The sequence below is a fragment of the Oppia nitens genome, unplaced genomic scaffold, assembly GCF_028296485.1.
Source record: "Oppia nitens isolate AA-2021 unplaced genomic scaffold, nextdenovo-longstitch-racon4-pilon3 scaffold3_pilon_pilon_pilon, whole genome shotgun sequence".
NCBI lineage: Eukaryota > Metazoa > Arthropoda > Arachnida > Sarcoptiformes > Oppiidae > Oppia > Oppia nitens.
The window spans coordinates 2,879,337-2,902,206 of NW_026533221.1; the positions used below are offsets into that span (position 1 = coordinate 2,879,337).

The window sequence follows — 22,870 nt, forward strand, 5'->3', positions numbered from 1 at the left end:
TTAAAAAGCATATGTTAAACAATATTACATATGTGTGTAGTGTGTAATGGTATATGTAAATGCATATTGTCTTTGGCTTGTTTTTGCAATACATTTATCATACAAATAATATATTACTTTTGCTTTAATTATTTATCACACGATTAATAATAAGCTAAAATAAATTTTTCTTTTATGTACTGTATTTTTTGTATATGTGTTTTGATAGTTTTATTTTAATTATTTAAATATATTTTTTAAATATATAAATAACAAACATTTCTGCATTAATTTGCTTTAATATAATATTTTACAATTAAAATTTTCTAGTCATATAAATTTATATATATATAATATATATATAAATATACATTTATATAGCTATAAAAAGTGTGATTCAATCAAAAACTACTTATCGTTTAATAATAAGTGGCTTTAAATAATATATATATATATAGTACTGTATATTCATGAAGAAAAAGCTAGACTTCAATGACAATTATGTGTTTTTTCAGTGTGTGTGAGTGTGTGTGTGTGTGTGTGTGTGTGAGAGAGAGAGAGAGAGAGAGAGATGACTAAACATATTATATTATACATTATATTCACTACTATTTTTAATAATACAATATTAATAATAATAATAATAATAGTGAATGACTTTTTTAAAGTCGAGTGCCTTTTTATGACTGAACGCCTAATTAACTCTGAAATGACAAAACACAATATGAATGAATTAAAAACAATTTGTCAGACATTCCGCCTTTTATTTTGTGTGCCATTATATTTGGTGTCTATTTTAAAGTCATTATGTAAACACTAAGCAAACAACAAAATACCACAATTACAAATTGCATATAAATTAAGTGCCACAACACACTTGAATGTCAATTAAAATTGATGCTTTTAAGTAACATTGACGTAAGTGTCGTCAAAAAATATATAAGGATCTCCTCTCTGTCTCTTTTTTTCACACACATCCACACATACTCATAGGACAGGCGTTTTTTACTGTAAACTATAGTCCAAACTTAAGTTTTTTTTTTGGTTAAAATTCTTGAAGGAATTGAATTTTTAACTAAAATATTTTTTAAAGAATGCAATGTTTGTTTAAAATAGCAAACAAAAGTGTCGATTGACTGATGCTTTTTTTTGCTCAGACACCCAAAGTCTATCATTCAACTGATGATGAAATTTGTGTCCGCATTTTAAGCCATTCAAAGTCTCATCAGAGACATCAACACATATACACATCACTAAACACAACCGTATATTTCAGTCAGTTGTTGGTTATTGGAATAAATGATATAACACTGTAGTCATAGTCATAGCAAATCGCACAGTTAGTTGCTTTTATGATACAAACACTTTTCAATAATGTATATAAAAAATTTGTATTAAAAAAAAGAGTGACTTTTGTTTTGATTCTTTTAAAAAATCCATTTATTCATCTATTCATCTGAAAACAAATTTTCTTTGCCACGCGAGTCATACCACACACACACACACACACACACACACACACATCTCTCTCTCTCTCTCTCTCTCTTTCTGAATATTACAGTCGGGTATATGGGCTCTGAGCACTGGTAGTGTTTTCTAATGAATTTTACTTCATTAGAGTTGATGGTCCGTAAAAATTGGCGGAGAAAAGAAAATCGAGACAAAAGCCGAGCTCAGGGCTGATGGATCTGATGGTTGGGACGCAAGTCTTCAACTGCTTTCTCTCTCTTTCTCTTTCTCACCACTAATACACAAATATTTGCAAATTTTTTATCACACGTCTAGGGGTCGGTCGCAGTGTTTTTTAATACATATAAAGCTTTTTTAATTTAATGCATATTATGATATTATTAAATAAAAAATGAAAAATATTTTTTAATGGATTATGATTTCATTTTTCATACACAAAATTCAATGAAACTCTCTCTCTCTTTCTCTCACACATATAAACAGTACTATTGGGACTTCATTACCCTTTTTCATAGTTTTGCTATTAAATAACTTTTATATAATAATAAAATTTTGTGTTTGACTTAAATAACTTAAATGGCCATAAAAATCTTAAGCAGAAAGAGAGAGAGAGAGAGAGAGAACCATATGCTGTGAACCGGGAGTCGAGAAACGGTATTTCCATAAAAGATAGGCAGCCGTTTCACCCCTTTTTAATGAAAACAGTTAAAAACACATACGGATGGATCTGTTTAAGCGAAAAGTGATGTTTTGTTTCATCAAAATTATTTTAGATTCACATCTCGTCAGCCGTAATGACGATTTGTGTTTTAAAAGTCAGTGCCTTAACGGCTAAGCCCTAAACACCATTAATAGTTTTATATGTAATATTGAATTATATAATAGTTTATATGTAACTGACGTCAGCTGTTTTGGGTAACACTTAAACAAACTTGTGGTACAAAAGGGGTTCTCTCTCTCTCTCTCTCTCTCTCTCTCTTTCTCTCTCTCTTTCTCTCTCTCTTTCTCTCTCTCTCTCTCTCTCTTTCTCTCTCAGGCATTGGTAGCATTGATTACATCATAAGCCACCAAATGAACAGCTTTTTACACAATCTTTAACAGAAAATATTGAACTTTGTTTGCAGTTTTAAAGTCATATAAATTTGATGCAAACATCACACCATTCTCTCTCTCTCTCTCTCTCTCTCTCTCTCTCTCTCTCTCTCTCTCTCTCTATCTATCTATGGTTTTTAAAAAATATATTTATATATATATATAATGATTGCCTTTAACTTGTTATTTGATTTTGACGTACAAACGACTTCAAACAAACACTTATGCCAACAGTAAGCAAAAGAGCAAACTATTAATGCAATGAATGTGCCCTTAAATCTGCAAATTTGTTAAATACATTATATTATTTTTGAGGAAAGAGAGAGAGAGAGAGAGAGAGAGAGAGAGAGAGAGAGCATTGGTATGGAATTTAACACGAAATCAATGTTACACAAGTAATAATAATAATAATAGTGGTAGTGATCTCACTATTTGCATAGTATTTGTCAGTTATTTTAAATTATTTGTACTACTAGTGTGTGTTGTGTGTGTAAAATTGTTTTATTCATTGTATTTGACATACAATTGAAGCATAGCGTATAACTTATATATATTTTACAGCATTGATATGACTGCCACACACATATACATACAGTACATACATGCCGGTGCTCTGGCGATTGTCACACTTGATTAGGACAAATATTTTTCAATTTACAAAATTGGTCCCAAACATCACATTTCACACATTCAATAGTCGTGAGAGAGAAAGAGAGATTCACTTTACATATCACTACTATCACTGGATTTTTATTATTATTATTATTATTTCTCTCCCCTTTATTCTGTTATAATATTTAAACTGAGAAAATTACATTATTTTAAAATATTTTTGCAAACAGTATTGCTTTTATATCTCACTATTTTCTATTTGCAAAATCGGTTTTTTATGTGTGTTTGGAGTTTTGAATTTTTAATGTCTTTGTTCACAATTGATTGCAAAATACAAATTCACTCACAAATTGTTTGCTACAACAATATATATATTATATAATAAAATAAAAACACTGTGACTTTATTTTATTTTATGAAATTGTTTTTTAAACTTATTCTCTAAAGTCATGTGTCATTGAAGATGTGTGTGTGATATCAAAACACATGTATATTCATGACTCACATCAATGGATGAGAGAGAGAGAGAGAGAGAGAGAGAGAGAGAGAGAATTAGAGATAAAAAGTATAATTCTTTACAATAGTTTTTAAGCCAATAATTTTGATGCCATTTTGCTGAGTATAACGAGTGAAATACTGGGGAAATAATTGCATACTTAAGTTAATGAGTGTCAGAATATATACATTACACACATAAATATAATCACAAAATTTTTATGTATGGATTACAATAATAGTTATCAGACACTAATTTGTAGTCAAGCCATGCCATTCACCACCAAACACATGCATATCATATACACATACATAAACATAGCGCACATTACAAAACCAATTACAAGAGCTGACAAACTAATCGTTCAAATTTAACATTTCCTCTTCAATGAACTTAATTAAAATGAGAGTCAAAAAAATTATTTGCTTTAAATGGTTCAAAAAAAATAATAATAAATTTGTTTGATATCACATCAAATTGTTAGGTAGGATCAGGAAAAAGTGTTGGCTTTTTTTATTATTGCCATAATTTTTTTATAATAATAATTCAATCCAATATTTCATTACAATAAAAAAACACTAATTAAATCATCAATTATTTAAATGTTATCATAATTTAATATTTTTTGTTATTTCTTTCTTTCTCTCTTTTTCTCAGTAAAAAATGTTGTGATTAATATATTCAATTGGTATCAATTACACATACACACAATATATGAGGGAAAATATAATCAAATATATAATAAAAACAAATTACAATCGCTTTAATTTTTTTCTCTCTTAAAGAGAAACACTATTTAAAAAAATTTTAACGATTGCCTATTACTGTATACTGTATATACACTATAGCATCAATAGCATTGATGAGGTGGTCGTCTAATATATTAGTTAATTATGCGTTACATACACATAGCTATCTGTCCTGTCTCTGAAATAAACACGACTGTTATTAATGTGAGTGAGGGGACCAACAAAAATTTTTTGCTCTCAGCATATATGAAAATATATATATATAGATAGAGCCTATACTGTCATTAAAAATAAGTTTTTAAAATTACAAAAAAGATGACAAAATTGGTTGTTTGCTTGCCTTTAGGCTATGTCATGAACAGCTCACTCACTCACTCACTCACTCACACATACAACAAGCCGTACCGTGACTTGACTTTTACAGGCAATACATTGAATGCCATTATATCTATGAGAAGCACTCGTGTCTTGAGATTTGTATCGAGAGTGACGAACATTCTGTCACTTATATCACGGTATGGCCATTGATATGACCGCCCTTATCGTGTCTAACCCCAAGTGCTATGAGCTGATCCGGATCATCAAAATGCCATTCCTTTATCATACCTATCATGCATTTGCTATTTTTTCATTGCCTATTATATATCTCCCGCTTTTGTTTCAAAACAATAAGTAATTTTAAAAATATTAGATTTATCACATTAAATGCTATTTTCAAAACAAAAATGCAATTACATATCTACAGTATATAATACACGACATATAATATAATACTATATAATAAATCTACATCATATACAAGTACATAATGGCATATTTATTGTCAACCTTTATTATTGAACTAATTTTCTCATTAAATGACTATATTATTTTGACATAATATATGCAATTAGTGTTATTATAATCACACATAAAGAGAGAGAGAGAGAGAAAGAGAGAGAGAGAGGAGACACTTATATCAAATGCATACCAACGGGTGATTTAATAGTCATTAACTATGCAATAGAAAAACATATAAATAAATGCATTGAATAATCGATACATTAAATATATTTAAAGAAAAAACATGTTTAACAAACATCAGTGCATATATAATATTTAACTATCAAATATTTGCATAATTATTTGATATATACAGTCAATAATCAAGTGTCTAAAAGTTTGCCATTTCAATAATTTTATGACAAATTCTATGGATAATATATTATAGTATATTATATGATACGATACGTTGACTCTTAAGCTGTTACTTGTGTTGTAAATTTCAAAAAAAAGATTAACCCAAGAATATCAATGAGAAAAAGAGACTTAATTTTATTGCAGTCAAAAAATTAAGTCATTTTTGTTTGCAGAGATGAATAAATATTTTTTAAATATTTTTTTCTATCTTTTACTTTGCAAATCGATTCTTAAGTTTTGTTTCTTATAGACAATCCTTAATAATAGAGAATAAAGAGAGAAAGAGAGGGAATCCATTATTTTGACAGTTGTTGAGTCCAAACGCGGAACAAATAATAATAATAATAATAATATAAATGAGAAAATATTTGAGAGATTTATTTGTTTTGAATGCTAAGTGAGTGAGTCTTTTCTTGAGTTATTGAGGAACGGGATCTCTCTCTCTCTCTCTCTCTCTCTCTCTTTAGAGAAAAAGTCATGTTTCGCTTAAATTGAGAATTTTTTTAAATGACTTCGTGAATGTTATGACAAAAATAGTTATAATTTCCTAATAGAGTGCACAAATAAATACTGTTTTTACAATGGCTTAATAACTATTATGAGAGAGAATTCTCGCAATTAATGGCTTTTTCCAGTCAAACACATACCAGTGCTGTCCTTTTTTCTACCTCTCTTTCCAAATGGTGTGCTTCACAAATCGCATAAAGTTATGGATATACATATATACAATATATATATATATTTATATGTATTTATATATTTATATATACAGTACAGTGAGAAATAAGTAAGAAGGTATCGGATGAAAGTGCTTTGAGTAGTTCATCGCGTGCTTCACTCCCGGAACTCATGGCTAACTCCGGGCTATAGAGGCGTTCCCTTTGAAATTCAGACCAACAATGGCTTCAATTAAATTGCCAGTGAATTGAGGTGTAGGTGCTCTTCTTAAGTAAAAAAGGGACTGTCATTTCTTGTGTGTCTATCATTTTCTTTATATATATACAGTATATAATATATCATACATACTATACCATACAGTATATATATATATATATATATATATATTATTTGCCAATAATTCCTTTGAACTCAAAAATGACTTTTTGATCGATTTTTTTTCTATGACTCGACTTATAAAAACCAATTCAAACATAGAGTACAATATATTTACAGTTAATAATCAAGTTTTTTAATAATAATAATAATATATCAACAGAGAAATAAAAAATTAAAAAAGATAGAAAAGCACTTTTGTTGTTAAATAAGTGATTGAGAAATACATTGAATGAGAGAAAAAAGTGCTCAAAAATCTTGACCTCAAATCTCGAGACCCTATTGTTGCGATTGTGACAGAAAACAAACATTGAAAACACATATCTTAAAACAGTTTATATATTTGTGATATTATTATTCAGACAATCAAATTTATGGCATTTTAATGGACTGTCAGTGCCACTAATGGTGTGCTTATATACATTGACCTTAAAAATAGGAGACAATTGAGAGATGCATTTTGTTGTACATTCAGTGCATTACTTTTGTAGTGTACTTTAAAAATTGTTGAAATCAAAACTTCCAGAAATGTAAATAACTTGTAGATTGACTACACTATTGACTGTACAGTACTGTTATTAGTCGATGTTAGCACCGGTAGGGTCTGAACGTGTTGTGGCCCCTCTGTGCAAATATGGCAAATAGTGACAGAATTATTGCATGTACTGTCATTTTGCACACACAAAAAGGGGGTGTCGAGTGAATATATAAATTTATATACAATACATATACAGTACATACCAAATATATATATATACCGATCACAAGAATCTTTAAAATAATGGACTCGAAGAATGCGGAGGACTTACCATTTGCACAATACATCTATGAATTTGGGAGTCAAGTCGATCCACTATTTTTTCAAAACAACTCTCTCTCTCTCTCTCTCTCTCTCCCAGAAATAGACTTTAAACTTCTTTTTAGTAAATTACAGGTTTTCGGTACGGTATATAGCAGTTATCTCATAGATATATAGTGACGACTGTGTGTGAGTGAGTGAGTGGAGTGGGGGACGGGAGGCCACAACAGTGCACTACAATAGTGACTATAATAATAATTCGTTAACTCGATTCTCAATGCATCGACTTTTGGACTTTTAAAAACTTTTCTCTCTTTTTTTTCGCCTCTAATTCAACTTTAAATGACGTGTAAAATGTGTGTCTGTCGAGAGCCTCTCCATACAAACAAAACACAAATGGATTTTCAAAAAATAAAAGACACATTGAGTTTGTAATTTTTATGTACTGTTTTCGATGTATTAGTGTGTGTATGTGTGTGTATGTATGTGTGTGTGCACTGCCCTTTTCGGGCACTCCATAAAGTCCTCCCAGCGATATGTCCTACAGAAAAATAGTCTCAAAAATAGCCAAATATATATATATATATATTTGTATTGAACTAATTTTTCGACTCTTGAAGTCATTTGGTGGTACTCTTAATAGTGAATTTCTCTCTCTCTCTCTCTCTCTCTCTCTCTCTCTCTCTCTCTCTCTCTCTCTCTCTCAGCTCTAATCTATCATTTGCTATAATAAACCCTCTCTGACAGCAAAACTATTTGCCCCCAATAACTTTAATGATAGCATAAACCAGTACCTCTTTTCGGTGATTAGTCGACAAAAAAATTTTTTTTGGACTTTAATTTCAGTTTCAAAACATTTATATATAATAATTGCCAAAAATGTGTGACATTAAAGAAGCTTTAGATTTATTATAAGCAATTTTGATGTCATTTTGAAATTATTGATATACACCCTGTTTCTCACTTATGAAAAGTCATTATATTATATAACAAAAAAAAATTTTATATCTGAGAGTTTGCAAACCTATTACAAGTAATATAACAACAATATAATCATCGTTAACAACTACAACATACATATTGTATATGTATCTAAATTAATCAAATATTAAACACATTTTATGACTAAATAGATTATGTTTCAAATAGGTGTCTTACACATTATGTCAAAACTAAAAAATAATCTTAAACAAAATCTATTAAAGAATATACAGTATATGATATATACAGTACTTAAACAAAACAAAAATATTTGAGACAAAAATGTTTTGTCAAAAATCATATCACTAATGATTTGATGAGTTTATTGCGTGAGTGAGTGACTCTAAGTTTTAACAAATAACTGTCACTAAAAGACAAAAATTTAATTTATTACAAGATATTTATATCAAAATCAAAAGAGAGAGAAAAAAATTCAGTAATTGATTTTAATTATTATTAATACTCATTAATAATTTAATCACACATTTTGCATGCAATGTCAGATGTTATTTGCAAACAGACACATAAGTACTTTATATAAATATTTTTAGTATATTACTCGCTATTAAACAATTTGTACATTTTTAATAATAATTACAATACTAATAATAATAAAACAATTTTGATTCAATTATTATTTAATTTAACACAATTTTTATGCATTTATTTTAATAATTAACAAATTTATATATACTAATCAAGACAATCAATTTATATATAAAAATATTCAATCATTAATATAATAATTGTTTCACATTATAATAATACATAATGATACATATTTTTTATCGGGCAATAATTTCTAACTAACCCTCACACACCTCCCCCCCCCCAATAAATTGCATCTTAAACACTATAATCATTATAATATAGTAATTGTGATTATTATTATATGTTTTAATTTATTTTGTTTATTATCTGTAGTGTTTGATAACCTGCTTGTGTCGTCAAACAGTCATCACTCGTCATCAGCGGACAACATGCAGGCATCGATGGCCTTCGAGATCGCTTCGCTAATATTTTACGGCACTAATGCCCTACCGGTGCGACTTAAGATACTGTTGGACCGTATACTGCATATACTGGATAAGGATGAACTGTTGAATTTGTTGCACAGCTTCGGCTGGACTTACAATGACTATTCGCGAGGATATATGCTTCAGGTAGGCCTCAATATACACCACCAAACCTACTGTGCATTAGTATTGGACTGTCTTTTTTCTCACTGTCTCTTACTGACTGTCTGTCTCTATAAGTAATCAATATATTTAATAGAGTTTCAGAGTTGTTGTCGGTATATGTTTGTGTATGTGTTTGTCTGTAAATTGTAGTTTACACTGATTTCCATGTGAGAGGTATTCAATCAAAGTCAGTAGTATTACCCACACACTCGACAAATGCATGGGTCGGAGGATAGCAGAGAGCTTCTCCATATACAGAATATATATATATATATATATATATATACAGTACTGTATACACCACTTGACTATTATGCCAGTGCTCTAGAGATTAATGGACTATATATCACACACGCTTTGATTTCCCATAGTATAGCATTAAATGTCTAATACCAACAACACATACATATATGACACTATCAATACTCTCTCTTAAGCAAAAACAGTGAATATTTTTCTCGCCTAAACAATAGTCAGTAATAAAAAATGTGAAAAATAGCAAATTTTACGCAAAACGATGTGTGTATTATACGATTTGCTTATGTCATACCATTATTATTGATATGCACACACATACACACACACACATAGATATGTCACGGGATTAGAGAGATTTTTGCATATACAGGTGCTTCTGTGTGCTATGGTTTAGGTTAGGATGTTTTTTGTGGGAGAGGCATAAAACCAACAACAAAAAAGTGCAAATTGTTTGACATTTGAAAATTTGTTTGCGAGAGAAAAAAGTAAAAGTGTGCAAAAAGTTTAGATATATTATATATATATATATATGTAAAGAGTCGATCAATTCGTAATGCAATACAAGTTCGTCGTATGGGATCATAAGGTTTGCTGTTGTATATTATAATATTGTTTATATATTCAAATATATGGTATATCTAGAAATACACAGTTATTGGTGTCATATAAGGGAAACACATACACATAGAAAAAAGTTTTTGTTTATTTATGCTGTTATTACAGTGACAGCAAAAGACATTAGCAATACACTCGAGGAGATGACTAAAAATGTCTCACAAAAGTGTCTGTACTGTACTGTACAGCACATACCAGTACATACACAACCTTTAAGCCGCAATCAATCAAAATGCTTAGTATTTAACAGCATTGCGTATTTAAGTGTATGTCTGTGTGATCTACCAGTGCTATTATATACGACGATATAATATTATGTATATATATACCAAATACCATATATAAAAATATCAATGCTATACCTTTTTGCCACATTACACATGGCCTTTGCCTGTCACTGACGGAGACATTTAAATTAGCTAAACATCCTCAGCATTTCCATAAGCTATACAATCCTTATAAATATATATTACAGTATATATATATGTATACATAAATATCTGTGTCCTGACTTTTTCCGACTTTTATCAACAGCTTAGTTATGTAGACATTAGACGAAAAAGAGAAAGCGAGTCAACCAACCCATTCATTAATGGGGGGAAAACAGTTAGTTTTCATAGTAAACCCAGATTGAACTATACAGTACTGTCACTACTGTGTATATGGATATGCATAATATCTAGCGGTTAACCCCTTATGTATGGCAATACTATACTAACTACTACTACTACTTATGTAATCTCTATTTATTGCTATCACAATATTTTAAGACAAATATTAAAAACTGAGATTCCTCATTTTTCCAATTATATAATATATGTGTATGTATTATATAATAACAATAACTCAATATTATATCTTATATCGTTGTAGACACACACACACACATAAGGGTTGCCTTTTTTTAATAGAAAAAACCTAACTGTGCATTAGAAAAATAGGGAAACATACAATATTATTGTATAATAACGATTATCCAAACTAGACAGACATTTGTGGGTTCACAATATTATTGAGGGACATGACAGAGCATTTGTAACATCTCTTAAGTGAAACAACACGTCCTCCACATAAATATTATTACTGGAAAAACAAAAAAAAATTATAGCTAAAAATCATTATTACTTATATATATTTTCATGTATGCCACACTATCTCAATATTTAGGCTATCATATTATATGGTTATATAATAGTATACATTATAAATATTACTGTACGCGAGATAGTAGTGTACAGTATTATACAAATACAGTACATGTCTATCTATTCTAAAATATAGTAAACAATTGTTTCTCAACGCATAAAATAATTTTTTAGTTTATATAATACTTTTATTATATAAAAATTTTTTAAGGGTAATAACAGAGTCGTGTTGTTGTTGTTGTCTAATATGATGGTTAAAGTAATGCTTAAACAACATTCAATGATTAGCAGCGTTTGATATTTTATGAATATAGAGTTTGTGTGACACATATATATAAAAAATAATAACTAACTGTTGTTTGGCTATATAAATGCCAACATAAAAAAGTGCCATTGATTTATCAATTGTTATTTTTCCATCATTTTATTATCACATTTAAACAATATATATATATATATATATTCAATTCAATTCAGTTAAATAAATAATTTATTTCAAATCAAAACCATACACATAATACTGTATCTCACATAATATAAAATATAAAGTATAGTATTCACACACACAACCAACCAGTCAGTCAGTATATAAATTGAAACTTTTTTTGGCCTCAAAAGCAAATTTTTGTTTCAACAATTGTTTTTATCACAAAAAGTTTTTTTAGATAACAATTTAGATACAATTTATCATTTATTTTTTATAAGTAAGACAACATAACAAAATCAACAACAAAAAATAATAATAATAATAATAGTCTTAATAATATTGCACAACAAATGTAATGCATTTAAAAATTAGCCACAAATTAAGGCAAAATAGATTTTTACTTAATAAGTTATGTGTGTTGTTTGATTCAATTGTTGACATATTAGTAGATTGACTTCAAAATTATCAATGTTAAATTTTGATTGATAGGCAATAACAACAACAAAAATGATTTTGAAATGTTTAAATTATGGCTTTTACAGTATATTTTGTCTATGAAACAAATTTTTAATTTATAAAATGTAATATTTTTGGATAATGGGTTAAAAATATTATAAAAGTTTTTAATTCAATGAAAATAGGAAAAATAAAATTTATAATTATATCTAAATTTCATCGTATATTTTAATGTAATAATTTTTTTATTATGTTATTTAATATTAATAATAAAGTAATAATAATAATAATGACTTTATTATTTATATTACTAACTATGATGTTTATATTTTTTGAACAGCAAAACCTCTAAATTATTATAAATATATTATTACATATCAATATTTATAGTATAAAATTAAAACTATAAATTTTAGTATTATTAATTTTTCATATATATAAATTTTAATATTAATTAAAATTATAAATATAAAATATTTTAATAATAATTTTAAATAATATATATTTATATAACTAATAAAAGTTTTTATGTATATATATATCTATATTTATATGAATGACAGGACACGTGCGGTAATCTCTTCACCCGTTGGTCTCTCATATCCAAAGAAGAGGAGCTATTGATATTGAAATTGTTTCTTAGATTTTCCGAAACGAGAACTATTGCACAAAATTTTGTATTACAAGACACAGCCATTAGTGAGACATCATTATTATTATCATCAAAATCCCATAACAATAGTTCACAACTATTTTTTCATAATAATAATAATACTACTAATAATAATAATAGCAAAAGAGATTCAGATTTGAGACGATTTATCGAAAAGACATCGAAATCGTCGATTTCATCCTTAATTAAACAATCAATTAATAGTAAACATCATAATCACAATCATAGCATCAATACTAACAAAGATGTGATCAATTTATCGCACACCACATCGACACCAAACAGTGGTCGACCCATAATTAAACATGAATTACACCAGAAATCGATGGCATCATTGAATGCCAGTCTTATGAATCCCAATCCGATGTCACCGAACGAGAAAAAGCTGTCGTCGTCGTTGTCGTCAGTTTTTATGCACAACAGTAGACAAAGTCCGCCAGTACTGTCACCGCTGAATAAGTTGCAAAATATGCAACCATTTGATTACCGCAAATCAAACGAAGCGACATCAAAGTTAGCCTCAATTGCATCAGACATTCCCGTAGGTTATGCACAAAACATGACACCCACACTGTTGTCGCCGACCACCTCGTCGTTTCCGTTTGTCTCATCTGGTTTGCCAATTATAACCACTGCTGTCACCACTAACAACATTTCGTCATCAATATCAACAAACATGACCTCAACGACAAACTCTAATATCAGTATAAATGATTGTCTTTCAGACGACAACGATGACACAAACACTAGCGGTGTCATCAATTTAAGCCAAACAACTTCATCAGCGTTTGCTATGAAAAAAGTTAAACATTTAAGAAAGTCGGCAAATCCTATGAAAAGACGATGGAATAATCCAATGATTATGAGTGGTTTGGTAACCAATCCATCGACAGGCAAGAAGCGGGTCCAGTGTCACGTTTGTATGAAAACTTTCTGTGATAAGGGAGCTCTTAAGATACACTTCAGTGCTGTCCATTTAAGAGAAATGCATAAATGCACTGTCGATGGCTGCAGTATGATGTTTAGCTCCAGAAGAAGCAGGAATAGACACAGCGCTAACCCTAACCCTAAACTACATACTCCTAACTTTAGACGAAAGATCAATCCACACGATGGCCGATCTGCCTATCCTTTTCCACATTTGTCCAAAAACTCATCGACGTCTCTATTGAATTTATCGTCAAACAATCTTATTGGACAAAACATGGACGGATCAAATCCGCTGATGGACACGGATTTAGATAAAAATAGTGCCAACAATTTGTCGTTCAATCTGGACTGTGACAGCCAATCATTATCGCCGTTTAGTTCTTGTGGAAACAGTGATACATCACCAATGATGACACAAATGATGCCAACAAATACTAATAGCTTATCGAAAAAATCGAGTAATAAGAGCGGAGAAGAACAAGAAAAGAATGGTTCGCCAGAAGAAGGAATAGATTTGTCACTGAAAGAGGATTTTTCTACAAATAAGCGAAAAAGAAAAAGTTTAAATCCAATAAAGTTTGCGCCGATAGCTATGATTGCCAGCGATGATGACATTAAGTATGAATTGAGTGATGACTCTTCCAGCGACACATACATCGATCGCATGGATGATGACGACGACAACGACAACCAATTGTTAGACGACTCAAAATCTGATTTTGACTCTTCAGATGAGGTCATTGGTGGCGAATATATGGATAATTTATTGTTAAAAGAGAAAAAAGATGTGGAAAACAAAGTAAATACTAATAACAGTAATAATAATAATAATATCAATAAAGAGATTATTGAGTACGATATGGACGGAACTATTGACTTAAGCAAAAAGTCTCGATCTTCGCCACCAAAAGAGCCAGTAATTGATGATATAAAGCAACCAAAAAACAAAATTGAGACCTCATTTACAAACAAAATGAATGCATCAATCAGTAGTACTCATGAATCTTCAGTTGAGAACCCTTTGAGACATTTGGAGTCATTATCGATGGGCTCTTCGTTCACAAATCTAATGAACGCCTCACGCAATCACCACAAGAATCACTCGTTATTTTCACCAAACTCTATGCATTCGTTATCATTTCACGCACCGGGACTGGGATTAAACCTGAGGCCACCAACACCACCGTCACTACCACCAGCACAGCAACCAATAAGTAAATCAAGTGAAAAGCAAACAAACGCTATCATTAAGGAGTCGGAGTACGAGCCAACAGATATGAACGCCGGTAGTCCGCACAGTCCTAATAGCAATCCCTCGGGACTCGATATGGACTCATGTATGTCTGATCACGTATCGATGATGCCTTCATTCAGAGAGTCATCATTTATGGGTCAAATCGATGTTCCCGTCGACAAAGAAAACCCGCGACGATGTACGGCCTGCGGTAAGATCTTCCAGAATCACTTCGGCGTCAAAACCCATTACCAAAACGTTCACTTGAAGGTCATGCATAAGTGTACTGTCGATGGTTGTAATGCTTCATTTCCATCGAAAAGAAGTCGCGACCGACACAGTGCTAACCTGAATCTTCACCGAAAATTACTGTCCACACACAGTGACCCGAAATCCGTGTTCGGTATGGATAAAAGCAGTTCCGGGTCTATGTTTCCATTTCCCAACTCTGCTATACGAGAGGACTTCCTGAGTCGTCTCTATGATCCACAAGGATTGCCACTGAATCTAAATGATATATACAGTCGATTGCCGCCAATAGGACCGGACGGCTTGTTTGCCAGCGCTGCTGCTGCTGCGGCTGCCGCCTCATTCCCAGTTATGCCCGGATTTCACCCGGCAATGTGTTTGCCACCACTGCCACCGACATCCAGTTCCTTATATTTAGACACCCGATCGAGTGTCAGCCGAGAATCGCCGAATTCGATTCGAACAACTCCCAGTCCATCGATGAACAGTCGATCATCGCCTACCGGTGTTATACAAAAATCTCATCACCGAATCAGTTCGCCATCTAATAACAATAGCGTTGTACTCGAGTCGGTCCTAATCGCCAACGATAGTGGCAGATATGTCTGCATGTATTGTCAATGTTGCAAATCGGATGCCAGTTTGCTGAGAGATCACTACGAAAGAGTACACAAAGACATTCTCTACCGGTGTGTTGTCCACGGATGCAATAAGGCTTTTCTAGACAAGAAGTCAAAGAAAAAGCACATTCAGTTCCACAGTCCGCCGCCTACCAGTGCGGAGACAACCATTTGAGAAATTTTAAAATTATTATTATTATTAAAAAAATTGTTGTGCCAATAAATTGTTTGCACATTTTTAATGCCATAAAATGCAAAAAAAATTAATATAATTTCATTTCTTTGGATCAAATCATTAGACAATTCTATATTATATATATATATATATATATTTAATATATATTTACTGTTATATCGTTATAATAATGTTGTAAATTCATTTTTAATGTAATTTATATTATAAAAGTTTATGAGTTATATATATATATATTATATAATTACAAATGTAATTAGTATTATTATTATTATTATTAATTATTATTATTATTATTAATTATTATTATTATTATCAATGTATCTGTAATATTATATTAGTATTGATATTGATATTTATGTAAATTCTGGGAATTTTTTTATTAGAAAAAATTATTATCTATTTTACAATTTTACTCATTTTATTTGAACCTCAGATGGTATGGCATATAATTATATATTATATATATATATATATTTCCTATTGATTGACAATGTTTTTTAGTCATGTTATTTGATTGGAAGTTAATAATTATTGTTTATTGAATATTTTGGGATTAATAAATATAATATACTCCTTTGACTAAAAAATTATTGGTAATAATATTAATAAAAGACACTTTTAATATATATTATATATATATATATATATAATAAACTATTTAAAAATATTTAAAAGACTCATTTTAAAATTAAAAACTAATGTACTCAAAAGTCATAATGTAGACAATTTTTTAAAAATCAAATTAAATTATTTGTAAAAATTATTATTATTATTATCATTAATTCATGTAAATAAGTGATATAAACGATTCAATTGTTTTACCCATTTTTTGATGATTGATAATAAAACCATTTGTAAAAAATAAAATAATGTAAAATGTATAAAATGCCATATATTTAATACAATATACAGTATATATATAATATTAGATAACGTCAAGTCCTACCATCATATTTGCATTGATGTGTGACCCATATATCGGGCAAATTGAGTATTCAATCGATTTTTTCGACAACAAAATAAAAACTAACTTAAATATTAATAATCATAATCATCAACAACAACAACATCGTCATCATTGTTCACTACACATACAATCATATAAAATATCAGATGAATAGCTAAATAATAATAATTTTTAAAGAAAGGTATAATACATTATAGCATAACATTCCCAATAAATTTTATTGACAACACATACACACACACACACACATACACACACACAAGTTCACTGTATGTATATATGATTGACTGCTATTATTTAATAAATATCTATTTATGCCAAATAACATTGAATATGAATAAATTGTAATTTTAAAAATATTTTTTTTTTATATTTAAATGTAAAAATAATTATAATCATCATTATTTTTTATTCTTGTTATTTTTATTTATTTTTATTTTTTATTAAAGAAAACATTTTATACCATTTTTGTTTATTGTTTAATATTAATTTCTTTCTCTCTCTCTCTCTCTCTCTCTCTCTCTTTATTGAAACTAAACTGAAAATCAATTGTAAAAATTATAATTAATCGCAAACTCCAAAAAAATAACAAAAACAAAAAAGTTATAACAAATAAAAAGTGCATCATTTATAAAAAATAATAATTTTTTTCTTTTATTTAAGTATTAATAATATAACTTTTTTGATATAATGATGATCATCAACACAAACACTAGGCTTAAATTTTGTCGTACAATAAAAAAAACTTTTGTACAGCATTTTGCAGTTAAATATAAAGTATATTATTATTATTATATACAGTAAATACTGTATATTATAGTTTTTTGTGTCAAAAATATATCTATAATTATAATGATCGTATACTATAGACACAGACCGGGTATGTGTTTGGATGATAAAAATAATGGCTTTTGGGGACCGACTCTTGCCGTGTAGTAAAGTGTGTGTCGTTTGTGCGCTTCATTAACCCTTTCTTAAGTCTATTGAGAGACAAAAACATTGATGAAGAGAGAGAGAGAGAGAGAGAGAGAGAGAGAGAGAGAGAGAGAGAGAGAGAGAGAGAGAGAGAGAGAGAAAGAATACAGTCTCTCTTTCTTTCTATATATATATTTATATAAATATATTGTAAACTAGTGTTTGACTTCCTCTGGGAATACAAGCCTTACATAAAAGTCTCTCTCATTTTTTTTCTCTCTCTCTTACGACTCGTTAGCTGAATGTCGAGCACATAGAGTGAGGACACTATATATTAGGGTTCACTATATGAATGGCATCTCTATGGGCTCGAGGGGGCTGTTGGGGCCGACAATCAATATAGCAATGAATGAAACAATAAATTTCGATAAAAGCTGTGCAATAGTTACAAGTCTTCCGGAATCACTAGACATCTCTCATTCTCCATCGCTCTCTCGCATCCCAGAGCTCTCACTCTTTCAATACATTTGTTGTAAAAGGATGTAAAGAGTTGTTCAAAAAGTTATATGAATGGAGAGAGAGAGAGAGAGAGAGAGAGAGAGAGAGAGAGAGAGAGCAAACATATTGGTTCCGGTAAACATTCACTGTATTCACAAAACTAATGTCAACTTCCTTTTCAAACACAAAACAATACAACAAACTCTACCATCACTTCATCTTTAACTATCATATCGATTAAAAAAACTGAGTAAATGAATAAGTCTTTACTTCTATCTTTAAGAGAGAGAGAGAGAGAGAGAGAGAGAGAGAGAGAAAGAGAAAGAGAGAGAATATATAGTATATATATATTACATACTTAATAATCAATCATTTCATTGCATTGGATTTTAATGGTGACATAGGATATAAAAAATTAATAAATAAATACATATTATATCAACAAAAAAGATAACTAAAAATAGACAAACTAATGCATAAAACTAAATTAAATTTTTTTTAATAACAATAAACTCTTAAATAAAAATATTTTCAACTATGTATTACTATAAATACTGTACTAATAAATATATTGAAATAAATAACTCAATAATTTTGCAATAATTGGTTAAATGTGATAATTTGCAAATTGCTTTCAATTTTGATTGATTCACTATTATTAATAATAATCAAACTTTTTATTTATTATTATTGCTGTTATTAAATATAAAATTATATTATAACAATTATTTGTTAATTATAACATAAGGGCTAACTATATTGACTAAAATTATAAATACAGTATTTATTTAGCATTTAAAAGGTGATTATAAAAATAAAAAGTATTTAATTATATGTCTTATATATTGGGCACCTATGATGACATTTTTAAAATTTCTTTGATTTCTATTACCAACTCAAACAATGGTATTAACAATTTATATATAAAATGCATTAAAAAGAAGTGTTCAATTATTGACAACACATAGGGTCTCTCTCACCGGTGATGTCTATTATTAGTGAGGAATGCCGTTAAAGAAGAGAAAAAAAGAAGAACAAGAGAGAGAAGAGAAGATAAAGAAGAAAATATAAATTGTCTAAAATATTATTAAAAACTTTACTCTGTTTGGTACCGAAGCCACAGACAGATTGATTGCTTATAATGTGATTGTCTATTGAGGTGTACATTGTTGCCAACAGTTGAGCCCAGATCTCGACTCTCTCTCTCTCTCTCTCTCTCTCTCTCTCTCTCTCTCTCTCTCTCTCTCTCTCTCTCTCTCTGGCAATCATTTATGTGCCGATCGCTTGAGGCTAATATGTCGGTCGGAGCCTTCAAATGCTGGTCTCGATTATGGCTGACTCGATGCGTGACTTCTGCCGGGTCTGTGTTGTTGTCGCCTCTCTATTATCGATGAGATTATTTCGTGTCTTCAATTCGTTTCATTGCATTTATCATATGTTTTCTTCACATATAGTTTTTTTCATCTTCTTCTTCTGACCACTTTTTCATTACCATTACTTATTGTCATATTTGACAACAATTATAATGATATCCTAATAGTTTCAACAATATATATATACCCCATATATGACAATACAATGTCTTAGAAATATATTAAATGCCTACCACTCATGGCTTCTGTAATTTGACTTTTCACTCAAATAATAGTAAGCTTTTTATATATAACAATATATATATTGAATATGAATTCAAGTTATTTGAATGCATCAAATGAATTACTTTTTTAAGGGGGATAACAAAAAAAAGTTATGATATAATAATATGAATAATAATAATAATAATAAATATTGAAAACACATTATAATACCAGTCAGTCAGTCAGTTATAAACTTTTGGCCAAATATAATAACCCAATATATGTCTGTTAGAGATAATATGACATCTTATTATATTTTGTTGTTGAAGACCCAGATGTGTCCAAAATTGTAATTATTATTATGTTGTGCCGGATCTCTATTGCATAGTCAAGAAAAAACAGGTCTGTCTCCCAGTGCTGGTCATTGGCATCACTATTAGTAGGAATCAAACTCTCCAAAGATTTATGGTCTCTCAAAGAGCACGACTCATGAAGACATGTATTCATTATTATTATTATTATTATTATTATTATTATTATTATTATTATTATTATTATTATTATTATTATTATTATTATTATTATTATTATTATTATTATTATTATATAATACCTTTAAAAAATAATAATCACATTAATAGATAATACATAGTATATATGTATTGAATGTTACAAAAAAAATTAGTTTTCTATAATTTAAAAATCAATTTTCACGATTAGTTAGTAATTGTATAACAATTTATTGTTATTTTTAATATTTATATCGTTTTTTTTCTTAAAATGTTTTTTTAGATACAATTATTATTTTAATCAATATTATAATTTCATTCATGTATAACTAAAATATTTTTACTATTCAAGACAAATAATTAGTTTATAAAATAAATTTTAATATTTTCATCGTCAAAGTATAATATAATTTTATCTATTATTAATTAGTTAATCAAATTTAATTATTGTTTTAATTTACTATAACTGTAAAAAACTGACATTAAAAATTATCATAATGTTTAATAATAATATTATAGCACAAAATTTTATAAAAATATTTAAGCTTAATATTTCTAATTTGTATAGAAATTAATATTAAAATAAATTAAAAATAAAAACTATAGATACAACAACTATATATTATTATATATGTATACATATTGTAGATTTAAAAATATTTTATATAATATTATGCAATTTATATAATTCATATCTAATATATATTTATATATAATTTACTAAATACTAAACTACAAATAATTTGTTATTAAAACTGATATAATTAATTAATATAAATAATAAAACTATTAATTAAAAATTAACTATTATATACAGTATATAACTCTATGATAACTATGAATATGAATAAATTGATAAAAACTTTACAAAACAATATTTTCCATACGTTTTTCAATACACATTGTTATTGTAATGTATGTATACTTTTAAATCCAAACTAACGTTATTGTTGTGCGAGTAATGTAAACCCCGATTGACATCCCTTTCCGTTTGTTGTGTTATAACTCGTGGACCGAAATTGTAAGTGTTTTCAACATTTAATTGTAATTAATACTGAATTTATTTAATTTAATTTAATAAAATCAATATTAATTAGTTTATTAGTTATTAGTGCTATCAATGTATTGTCATAATTGACTTATTTTGTTGTATTAACGGCCAAACCGTAGACTTAATTATAACCGAGTTTTTTCTCAATACAATGTAAAAACTCGGACCAGTTTTGCGGTGATATTGAAAGATCTATACAAATCAGTCGATTATATGATAATACTATTAAATGGCATTTAATTGATTCAAGACTATAGGCACACGTGTTAATTGTTTTTTATATTTAAATGATAATAATTTAGGTGTAAACCATGGGTCGTGTGCCGACTGTCAACAGTAAGACATATGTGACGCCCAGACGTCCCTTTGAAAAGGAAAGATTGGATCAGGAGTTGAAACTGATCGGCGAGTTTGGCCTAAGAAATAAGCGCGAGGTCTGGCGTGTCAAGTATACGTTGGCCAAAATCCGAAAGGCCGCCCGAGATTTGCTGACACTGGACGAGAAGGACAGCCGCCGACTGTTTGAAGGCAATGCATTGCTTAGACGATTGGTCCGCATCGGTGTCCTAAACGAAGGCAAAATGAAACTCGATTACGTCTTAGGTCTTCGTATTGAAGACTTTCTCGAGCGACGATTGCAAACACAAGTGTTTAAACACGGTTTGGCTAAGAGTATACATCACGCCCGAGTGTTGATCAGACAGCGACACATCCGAGTCCGCAAACAAGTAGTAAACATACCGTCGTTTGTTGTTCGTCTGGATTCCGAAAAGCATATCGACTTTTCGCTTAAGTCGCCATTCGGTGGCGGACGTCCCGGACGTGTCAAGAGGAAGAACATGAGGAAAGCTCAGGGCGGCGGCGGTGGTGCTGAAGAAGAGGAAGAAGATTAAATATAACAGCCATTCAATCAAACGCCCGATTGAATATCCATTTTCAAACTTTTTGTGGTTAAAAAA

General features: G+C 29.3%; 2 protein-coding genes across 2 annotated transcripts in view; both read left to right on the forward strand.

The window, feature by feature from the left end:
* LOC128957793 (zinc finger protein basonuclin-2-like) overlaps positions 1-16,373 on the forward strand; it is a 33,331-nt gene extending 16,958 nt beyond the window's left edge. The window contains exons 3-4 of the mRNA XM_054303607.1: positions 9,335-9,573; positions 13,056-16,373. Coding sequence (XP_054159582.1) covers positions 9,335-9,573; positions 13,056-16,373 — 3,557 coding nt within the window. The remainder of the gene's footprint in view (positions 1-9,334; positions 9,574-13,055) is intronic.
* A 5,424-nt stretch (positions 16,374-21,797) lies between these two features.
* Positions 21,798-22,864, forward strand: LOC128957666 (40S ribosomal protein S9). Its single transcript, XM_054303471.1, has 2 exons — positions 21,798-21,881; positions 22,214-22,864. The coding sequence occupies exon 2, from the start codon at positions 22,223-22,225 to the stop codon at positions 22,802-22,804; it is 582 nt and encodes a 193-aa protein (XP_054159446.1). The 5' UTR covers positions 21,798-21,881; positions 22,214-22,222; the 3' UTR covers positions 22,805-22,864.
* Positions 22,865-22,870: the final 6 nt, after the last annotated feature.